The 11139-nt window shown below is 28.0% G+C and overlaps 1 protein-coding gene across 4 annotated transcripts; it reads left to right on the top strand.

Moving 5' to 3' along the window:
- Positions 1 to 5599: 5599 nt before the first annotated feature.
- Positions 5600 to 10154, top strand: LOC114176353 (protein PIN-LIKES 4-like). 4 transcript variants are annotated; one of them, XM_028061377.1, is made up of 11 exons: positions 5600 to 5720; positions 5877 to 6043; positions 6124 to 6203; positions 6292 to 6416; positions 7076 to 7197; positions 7295 to 7519; positions 8015 to 8107; positions 8344 to 8444; positions 9207 to 9259; positions 9366 to 9551; positions 9993 to 10154. In XM_028061377.1, exons 2-11 carry the CDS (start codon positions 5909 to 5911, stop codon positions 10115 to 10117), a joined length of 1245 nt encoding a protein of 414 aa, XP_027917178.1. In that variant the 5' UTR covers positions 5600 to 5720; positions 5877 to 5908; the 3' UTR covers positions 10118 to 10154. The 4 variants fall into 4 exon arrangements, with proteins under 4 accessions (XP_027917178.1, XP_027917176.1, XP_027917177.1 ...); XM_028061375.1 differs by having other exon boundaries at positions 5602 to 5720; positions 5854 to 6043; XM_028061376.1 differs by having other exon boundaries at positions 5707 to 5797.
- Positions 10155 to 11139: the final 985 nt, after the last annotated feature.

The following is an 11139-nucleotide window of genomic DNA, read 5'->3' as shown; positions in this document are numbered from 1 at the left end:
AAATAATAAAACATGAAATATAATAAAAAAGCACTATTAAGATAATTTTTATTTAAAAAAAAATCAAATAAAAATTCATTATTTCTCTCTTTATTTTTTATATATACTTTTCTATTCTTAAAGCATAAAAGAAAGATAATTTCTCTTAGATGACAACGTTGGTCTGGCATGAATAGTGCCTACCCGCAATTCGGCCCGTAAAAAAAATTCATCTGTTACCAATGGCGGAACTTGGAAAAAAAATTTAAGGGAGCCAAATTAGATTTTTTTAAATTTATTATATGCAACTATGACAGTTTTAGATAGTTGTTTTTTGTAATTTTTAATTTTTGGATTCTTATGAAATTTTTTAAGTATGATTGATGTACATGAATAAATCTTCTTCTTAAAAAAAATTAATTATTTTACTCTTTATCATAATTTTTCTAATATAAATTACTATCTCTCACCTGTTTAGAAAAATATGAATTTGTCACCACCTAATACATAGTAGACAAATTTATCACATGTAAAAGAAAAACATATACTTAAAAGAAAGTACAAAATAAACCAATTTAAAAAAATAAATTAATTGATCTGAAATATTCTTTAACTTATCAAGTTTACTATGTTACATATTTATTTAAAAAAGAGAGAGATAGAGATACAAAATAAAAAAATAAAATAAAAAGAGAAAATATGTATGATATTTAAAAAAAAAAACTTAAAAATTAATATAAATAATATATAAATAAATAATATAATAATATATATAAATAATTTAAATATATATATATATATAATAAATTAAATATAAAAAAAAATTGGGGGAGCCGTGGCTCCCCTATGTCACGTCCAAGGTCCGCTCCTATCTGTTATCCATCAGTTTACTTGTTTAAAAAATACTCGTCAATTTTTTTGAAATTCGCAAGTACCCGTGGATATCCACATATCCACGGGTACCTGTAGATACCTGTATATTCGCGGGTACACGTAAATATTTACATATCCTCAAATATTTAAAAAATATATATTATAAAATTTTTAAATAAAATTTCAATAAAATTATAAAAAAATATAAATTAAATCAAATATAAAATAATTTTTAATTTTCATTAAATTTAACCTAATAAAATATAAAAATTATTTTAATTTTAATTAAATTTAACTTAATAAAGTATAAATTAAATTTTAATTTTAATTTTTTACAAGTAATAGGTACCCGTGAGTACGGGTTGTATAATACCCGCATCTAACCCGTTTATAAGCGGGTATTAAAATATCCACTATCCACGGATATTTTATTCACAGATACCCACGGGTATAAATATTTTTGTCATCCCTACTCTTTTCTCATTTAGTAATGAAATATTTGTTTAAAATCTAACATTATCTTTTATCTTATAACCCTTTTATATATTTACTATTTATGAATATAACAAAACAAGTAATGTGTTATGTAATTTTTCATAGATAGTTTTTAATTGTGACTTAATTATTATTGTTTTTTAGTAATTATGTTTTTCCATTTTTTTATTAGATTATGATAAATTATTTTTTAGTGTTAAACTTATTTTTTAAATAAGTATATTGATGAAACACAAAAGAATAAATTAATTTATTTTTTAAATTGGCAGAAAAGAAAGTACAAATGAAAATGAAAAGAAGATAATGTAATTGCTGATTACTCAATAATAAAACGAAAATTTGTGATGATTTTTGAATTGATTTATGCATATTAATAATATAGAAGATAAATATATTTGCATGTGATTATTTATGTTGAGAAAATAAAAAATAAAAATTTTAGTTATATTCAATTATTTAATAAGTTAGATAATATGACAAAACGACAAGTAATTCTTTAGATATTATATGTATTTTTTTATAATTATTTCTGTACTAAATTATATATATTTTTTATTAAATTGATTACAGTATTATTAAGTATAAAATTTTGAAAATATTATTTTCACTTTCAAAATATTTTTAAAAAATCCGTCGGTCGGTGATGGTGAGAGTGAATGTTCTGTTTGCTGATATGGACGTATTCCATTGCTGCATTTACTCTCACCTTCTGCTACACTTTCTTCAGATCTTACACTCACAAAACGGGATCGTGCATGAGATCGTTTTGTTTTAAAGTCTTGTAAAATATTTTTTGTAATTATTGTATAGCAATTTGATAGTATAATGATTTTTCATTTTCTTTTGTGTTTCATTTTTTATTTTTATCCATCTATCTATTTATTATTTCACTTTTGTAAATATTTTATTTCGATAAGATAATTAAAATTTATTTTTTAATAAAGAATTTGAATTACCATTAAATATAAAAATATTAAAAAAATTATCACTAAATAACACTAGTGCTGAAAAATAATTCATGTATCCACATAAAAGTAGCTACTACAGATCTCAAGAATCATATTTTAATTGGCGTTCACTAACACTAATTAAGAAAACTACAGATTTCAACAAGCAAACTTTAATTGACATTCACCAGCTAAGAAATTCTGACAAACGTCAACCGATAATTAATAATGATTTGCATCTGATAAATAAATAGTTTTAATAATATCAATTGAAAATAATTTACATCATAGTCTTGAATAATATCAAATTTTGACTTACATGGTTCTAATAATTTATGTCAATAAAAAAAGGTCCATACTCTAAAAATAAAATAAAATAATTTTCTTTGTATTGGTTAAGAAATCTTAACCTAAGGTCTTTATTTTTACCTCTTAATTTGAAAATACTTTACTTTTAATCCTCAAATATAGTTAACATTTAATAATAGTTATAAATAGCCACAAAGTGCATTTAATGATAAAATTTATTAATAAAATAAGATTATTTTTTAATCATTTAATACTGTGCTAATTTTTAAACTTTGTTTGATATTTTTTTAATGATTAAATAAATAACTACAATTTTCGGGAAAAATGCATATATGCATACCCATATGTAAAAAATGTATAGAGATTTTCTTAAAAAGTTTTCGTTAGCACAATTTGAATAATACTTTTGTCCTCAAATTTTTATTTTTTTCCTCTCGAATAACGCTTCAAGCAATAAAATTATTTAAGCAGTTCTTACTACCTAAAACAATAAAATTATTTTTCAAAATTTTCTAAATTGATGGATTTCAATAAAATTATTTTTCAAAATTTTCTAAATTGATGGATTTCAATAAAATTTGTGAGTAAACATGATTTATAATACTTTTAAATAGTTTCAATAGTTTGGTTTCTTTAAAGATCTGCTTTTAAAAAAACATGTTAAACATCACACTAGTGGTAATTTATTACATGTTTGTATTTCAGTTACATTTAACCTAATTGAAGTTTTTTTTTTCATAAACAACAGTTTGAGAAAATGTTTTTTTAGAAAAAATTTCAGATAAGTTAAAAAGCTAACTGTAATACAAACACAAGTTTTTAGAATTAGAATTTTGTTACATGAATTGATTGATTGAAACTTTTCATATAAATAGTAAACTGTCAATTTCCTTTTTCTTTTTTCAAAACAGCACGGTGTACGGTGTAACTTTTATTTACTGAAAATAATACATTTTTATTGTGCGAATTCGATGATGTTAGAAAAATGAAAATCTAAACATGTTTTTGATGTTTCAGTTAAAAAAATAAATATGTTGATGCAAAATCATATTAAAAATTCGTTTCTTGAAAACCAACTACCACAATAAAAACTTCCTATCTAACCAAGTAAAAGCTATAATTAGAGATGTCAGGCCGCTACGATACAGGTACTAGCTCTTGCCTATATTATTCACCAGATAAATATTCACTTTGTATTCTTATTAATATTTATGTGAATATTTATTACACGAATATCTGTATAATTTTTTAATATTTATGAATATATACAAGTATTTACAATAAAAATAAAATAAATATTTAACATCATATTTTAATTTTAAATTTAAATAAAATATTATATATAACCTTCGTAAATTTCAAAAAAAGTTTAAATAAAAAATTTTGCTCGATAGTATCATCAATGATTGTGGTATTAGAATAAGACACCAAAACCTAACGTTCTTCCAAAAAAATTGTACCCTACTATTTTTTATCCATGAATATCTATCATTTTTGTGAAGGTTTTCTTTAAAAAAAAATAAAAATAAAATTAGAGGTTAATATTTTATATCATTTATTCAGGCATAATGTAGATATATATAATACGAAAAATTATTCATGTAATATTGTGGCAGATAAAAATTAAATTTTGATAACTTTATATTAAAATTAAGCACTAAAATTAAATTAAAATTTCAAAATTATTAGTTAATATGTACGTGATGCATCTCACATTTAACATTGCGTTCTCTATATTTTTGTCAGGAAAGTTGAAGCAAGTACCGTTTTCACGTGACATGTTATCGAAGAAAGAAGAGTTTTATAAAGAAGAAGAAAATCTACTTCATTGCGTCAGATGGATTCTGGTTCACCTTCATCCAATATCATACACTCATCACCAAATTTGGCATTACATTTATTTTATTTAAATACTTTCTCCGTATTCTCTTATTATTATTATTATTATTATTATTATTATTATTATTATTATTATTAATATGTAGTTAATATTATTCAATTCACTTTTCAAACTAAAGAAAATAATTTGCCACATCCTCGGATGAAACATAATCAAGCATTTGCGAAAGTCAAACCCACAATTAACGGGGCACTGACTTTGACTAAGGGCGTTCGGTTTTATAATTTGAATCTTTATTTTGAAACAACTGTCTAAAATTAATCATGTTCGTAAATTATGTATTTTTATTATTAGCAAATTTTAGTAAGACCACAAAATTATAGATAAAAAACACTGATTAAAATACTACATTTAACCCAGGGTCTAACGAGTTGATAATATAAAAGTTCTGACCATAATATTACATCAAATTAAAAATTATAAAAACTCTCTTTTCCTTAATCTCGTAAAACAAACCCTTAAGAGTTAAACTAAATTGATCTAGTGCAAATGAACATTTTTATACATGAGAATAAAGGTATGCCTCTTTTAATTATGATATGATGGTGTTGGCTTTTCTTTAAACATGTTAATGTTGTCATTACCACCATGCTTAATTGCACCACCAAATATCTAGAAGAAAAATAAAATATTCTCCCACGTGTAAATTAATAAGAATTTTAAGGTATAACATAACATTAAGTACCTATTTCTTTTGTTTCTATTTATAAGATTAAATAATGGAAACTATATTATATGGTTGTTAACCAGTAATTGAATACGTGGTTTCTTAATCGCCACCATTTGACTCATTTTAATAGAATCATTATCATTCTGTTTTAGTATCCATGATTATATATTTAATTCGAGTCTATCGAGGTTATTAGAACATATAATAAATTAAGTTTCACTTTAATTACTAATTGCATGTTATTCCACCTCAAGTTGCTTCAGATCGATGTTAGATCTCTTATTTTAATGAAAAGGGTTTCACGAAAGTGGTAGCTAACACCTTTTGGGGCCACTTCTAAACATCTTATTTAGTAATTAATGTAATGCTGACCCATAACAATTTAATATCATGTGTATTTGTTTCGTTGGTTTCACGTGAAGTAGAGATCAAATCGGTTATGATATTTTTCGAATTCTTTTATGCAGTGCGTGTGTAGTGACTAACAAGAGTAGTAGAGTTGCTCCTCCAAATTCCACGTTCATTAACGCGTTCGGTCATTTTCAAGGTCTTCATGTCCTACGAGGATGGGACAAATTATTATTTTTTATTCAATGCTCGTTTTTTCTGTGACTTTTCCTATAGGTATTATTATGAATTTTGAGAGTGACGCTTGTTCGGTTTTTGTATTTTTTCTTCAGATACATATTTTCTTTGATTTTAGGATTGGCGAAGGTTGTTTGAAGATTTGGTATAATGGGGTTTCTTCAGCTACTTTCTGTAGCTTCTTTCCCGGTTATCAAAGTGTTACTGGTGACTGCAGTTGGCTTGTTTCTTGCACTGGATGACATATCGATATTGGGAGAAGATGCAAGGAAGAAAGTGAATCAGGTTATACAAATATCGTTTTTGTTTTGTTTTGGCTTTCTCGCTTTTGCAGATTATTGAAAACGGTTCTGCTTCTGTGACAGCTTGTGTTTTATGTGTTTAATCCATCACTGGTGGCTACCAATCTGGCCAAAACGATTACCTTGGAGAGTGTTGTTCAGTTGTGAGTATTGATTTGTAATGCTATGTGTGGAGGAGAAGCTTGAATCCTGTAATTAGTGCTTTTCTGACTTTTTGTTGTTGTGGTTTAGGTGGTTCATGCCGTTCAATATTCTTATCACATTCATGTTAGGATCGACCTTAGGATGGATTTTGATTAAGATTACAAGGCCTCCCCAACAATTGGAAGGTCTAATCCTGGGTTGCTGTTCTGCTGGTATACACTTTTCTCAGCCCAAGTAAATGAATGCAGCAAACCACACATGTAATCTTACTTCTGCATAACTTAGTTGGGACAAACTTTGAATTCCGTAAGATTTAAGTGCGAGCTGCAATATCTTTTTTTCATAAATTGAAAAATTTTAACATGTGCTGTGGGACCCTTTTGTCTCTCTGTCCTTCTTGCACCATCCTGCAAATGAAGAGGATCCACCTCCATTCTCAAGTCATGACGATGAAAACTCTGCTTTACAGTCTCTGTCTAGCTTACTTCCTCGAATCAAACTTGTCACCTGCAGATTTGAATTGATTCGGCACTTTTGTCCTGTGTCATAACTCTTGGCTTTCTCTTTACTTTTCTGCAGATTCTAAAATATGAAAAAGAATAAAAGGAATTGCCATCCAATGAAACAACGATGTTAATATGAGCTTTATGCCACCCAAAATTCTGACTGATGAGAGTCATGTGCTTACTGTACCCCAAAAAGTTTTACTTAAACTAAGAAATATCTTTCACCAGTGGAGTCCTGATGCACCATTCTCTGCCTTATGCATCTATGCTTATTGTTTATAATTTTAATAATGTGTTAAATCTATGCACCATTCTCTGCCTAATGCATCTATGCTAGAGCTCATTTTCCAGACTAATATGAACAGGAAATTTGGGGAACTTGCCTATTATCATTATTCCTGCTATGTGTAGAGAGAGTGGTAGTCCTTTTGGAGACTCTGATGTTTGCTATCAGTATGGGATGGCTTATGCTTCACTTTCCATGGCGGTATGCATAATGTTAATTTTAAATTGTCAATTGTTGATATAGTTAGCACTTATCCAAGAAAATTATTAACTTATTGGAGTTCATTTGGAAACCTCAGATTGGAGCAGTTTATATATGGTCATATGTTTACAACATAATGAGGATTTCCTCAAGTAGGATACAAAGAGAAGACCCTTCAAGTAATGACAACGTCATATTGAAGGCTTCAGGGGAAGCATCAGAGTCACATCCACATCATTTTTCCCAAACACTTAATCCTACAAAAGACACTATGGATGATGCATATACCTTACTGCTTCCTGAAGAAGAATCAGAAGAGAAAGTGTGGCTTGTTACAAAATTCCCTTTTCAAAAGATAGCTATTTAGTGATTAAAATTTCCGGATAATTGCCCTTCACAATATTGGTTCAACGACATTTTAAAAAGTTGAGAACAAATGAGTAACTGGCATATGTTAAATACTCTCGAGAATATTAGCACTAACATCCTCTCTAATGTAGTATTTCCATTAGGATAATTTTATGCAAGTCCTAACAAAGAATCCAGCCACACTCTTCAAAACAAAAATGTCAAAACATTTGATAGTTAGCATTCTTCAAATTGAAGCATGGCAACAGAATTAACCCTTCAAGTATCTCTACTCTAGTAACATAACTGTATGCAACTTAAACTGAATTGAATTCATAATATATAACATGAGTTCAATTTATTTACTTTTACAGGTCTCATGATTGATCTTCTTCTGATACAAAAATTTGCTGTCAATCCATGACGCATATACATATACAACCCCTTGATTCTAAGGTGTTTTTTGCAGGTTTCAATCTCAAGTAAAATTAAGAACTGCGTTGGGGTGATTTCAAGCAACTTAAATTTCAAAGCTGTGTTTGCGCCATCAACCACCGGAGCTGTATGATTCAGGGTTCATGTCCTTGGAAACAACTTGCTATCATGTTTTCCCTGTTTACTATTTACTGCATATACTCATTAAGATATATTTTAATAATGTGAGATCAATGGATGCATGAATTGGTTTGATGCATTCGGAGATTTTACATTGTTAAAATTGAAGAGGTCTAATGGATCTAGACTACAGTAGTTTTATACTATTTGGTAAATCTTTTGTTTGTTTTTTTATTGTTACAGATTATTGGATTTGTGATTGGTATAATCTCCCCAGTACGTCATTTAATTATAGGTAGGGGTGCTCCGCTTCATGTGGTAGAAGAATCCACTTCCATGTTGGGGTACACATCTCAGAACTTTACTTCTTTACATTTTCAGTTGAAAAAGATAAGATCTAACCAAAAACTGTGAACTTAATTCAACTACAAATTTGTTATTGTTTTAAATAATAGCTAACCACTTCTTTATTATATATCTCAAGTATTTGAAACCTCAACAAATTTGCTGGTCAAAAGTTTCGCGTGCTAATTTCTATGATATTACAATAATTTAATAATAATAATAATAATAATAATTTATAACAATGATGATTTATTATTATAATATTGTATATAATTCTTTATCAATTTTATGCTTTATTAATATATCCCATTTTATTATAAATATTATTATTTTTATTTTTGTAAATATATTTCTTTTAAAATCTAATAATATTTTTTATTTTAGTAATTATAATAAAAATTTGTACAGTTTTGCCTGTGTGTAAGGTAAGGTGTTATAATTAGTGTCGTGTGGGGGTATGGTGTTCCTTGTTTGGTCTTCAATTAAGAAAATTATACTTTCATTCTTTTTTTTTTTATTTCAGTTATTTACTCTCTAACGTGATTTAATGTAAACTATATTTTTTTTCTAAAAATAAAATAATAAATAATGATACATTAATTAATGACCTAGATTTATACTAAACTATGTAAAAAATGAGAATGAAAGTAAAAAAATTAGAAGTCATCCCTACTCTAGCTCTTATAATTAATTTCATTGTCCTTCGATTAAACCTACACAATAATTAAACCCCCACACAACTAACTTTCATTTATCTGTAGTGAGGCAGCCATCCCTACTCTGACTCTTATAATGGGGGCAAACCTACTTAAAGGTGAGACTTTATGCTTTATTAACTCTAGTTTTTAATGTGAACAAGTTTTTTCATTTTCTTTCTCTGAAGATATGCTTAAAGAAAAGAGTTATGGCAAATGGTACAGGTTTGAAAGGATCAAGCACTCCATTGTGGACCCTTGTGGGAATTGTAACAGTGAGATATATTTTCCTCCCACTTTTGGGTGTGGCAGTTGTGAAAGCAGCTATACATTTGAGTTTGGTGCCATCAGATCCTTTATATCAATTTGTGCTTCTGCTTCAACATGCACTTCCCCCAGCCATGAACATAGGTATATTTCCCATACGTTCCCCACAAAAGAAAGTGACCTTTTACACAATGATAAAGGCTGTGCTGAAAACAAAAAATGTTTTGGTAGTGTTTCAGAGTTTCTAATTAATTTGCCTGGTATCTCAATATCATATCATTTTCTTTATATAGAGTTTTTGCTTTAGTTTTAAGGTGTGAAAAGATGATGGATAATGTTAGAGATTTTATAACCTAGAAATTTACCATTTACAATATATAAAATGGGTCCATGTTTACCTTAAAAATAAGTTTTATTGTACTTAAGTCCAATCAATATATATATTATTAAAAGAAGCTATTTGACAGGGAAATGTACAAGGTTTTTTTTTTTTTTTTTTGTGTGTGTGAAGTGTTGTTACATTATAAATAAATTAGTTTTTGTACTGATAATAAACCTATTTGTGTGGCTAATACAATTTAACAGGGACAATTGCTCAGTTGTTTGGAGCTGGTGAAAGTGAGTGCTCAGTTATCATGCTATGGACATATGCTTTGGCGTCAATTGCTGTTACTCTTTGGTCAACTTTCTTCATGTGGCTAGTGTCTTGATTTATGATTTTGTATAGTAATATTCTTGTTGTTATCATATTTATTTTTATTTTTATTTTGATAAATCCACTTAAGATTTTAACTGCCAACTTAAATGGATAGTAAATTCGTTCAAGGAAAGAAATATGTGACTTGTAGCAACAAGTATTGGTGATACTAGGATCATTACACGAGATTAGTCTAGAGGTACACTACAAGAAATATCATTATTATTTACGTCCAAAATTCGTAGATAATAAACAATTTTCGTAGGTAATTTGATATTATCTACGAAACAAATTTCGTAGGTATTCAACTGGTACGTAACTTTATCTACGAAATGTTCATTCGTAGATTACTTGATTTACGAGAATTATCTACGAAAATAGTGACAGGAAAGAACTCAAGTTATCTACGAAAACCTTCGTAGGTAAATTATCTACGAAAATCTTCATAGATAAGTTACTTACGAAGAATTTCGTAGATAAGTTATCTATAAAAATTTTCGTAAATAACTTACGAAATTTTTTGTAGGTAATTTAAAAAGAAAAAAACAGATTTTAGACCATATATAAACCGGTGCATGTATTAAGAGGTCACCAGTTCGAACCCCAATGATCAAAGTATATTTACATAAACTAAGCAAATGCAGAGTTTGTTATTTATGAATTCACAATAAATGCTCTATAGACAATTCTACGAAGATATATAACATCATGGCTTTCCACCGAAAAAAGCTGCAGGCTTAAAGCCAAATTCTGTCTCCAATTCATCTCGTAGGGCTTCCTCTCCCTGTATTCAAGAAGAAGCTCCACAATGACCGGCACCGCCCCAACCTCCACTGCTTTCACCTTGTTCCTCCGCCGCCCCGAGCCCCTCGTCGATGATAAAGAAAGGTGAAACACATAATCTAAAACGAATCCTCTAATGGCAACCTCACCTAAGTACACTTGTTTGCCATAATCCCTGCAAAAATCAAAAACCACATAGCGTGTTATCACAAAGCAAAACTACCAAAATCCACTAACCAAATGTATGATTCC

This window comes from Vigna unguiculata, chromosome 3 (assembly GCF_004118075.2).
Source record: "Vigna unguiculata cultivar IT97K-499-35 chromosome 3, ASM411807v1, whole genome shotgun sequence".
NCBI classification, from domain to species: Eukaryota; Viridiplantae; Streptophyta; class Magnoliopsida; order Fabales; family Fabaceae; genus Vigna; species Vigna unguiculata.
Note: the sequence above shows the minus strand (reverse complement) of the source record. Positions and strands in the feature narration are given on the sequence as shown.

Coding starts and splice junctions, on each gene's coding strand:
- LOC114176353 (XM_028061377.1), top strand. CDS start 5,909: ATGGGGTTTCTTCAGCTACTTTCTGTAGCTTCTTTCCCGGTTATCAAA. Junction 7,198..7,294: donor ATGCTTCACTTTCCATGGCG/GTATGCATAATG, acceptor TGGAAACCTCAG/ATTGGAGCAGTTTATATATG. Junction 8,108..8,343: donor CGCCATCAACCACCGGAGCT/GTATGATTCAGG, acceptor TTATTGTTACAG/ATTATTGGATTTGTGATTGG.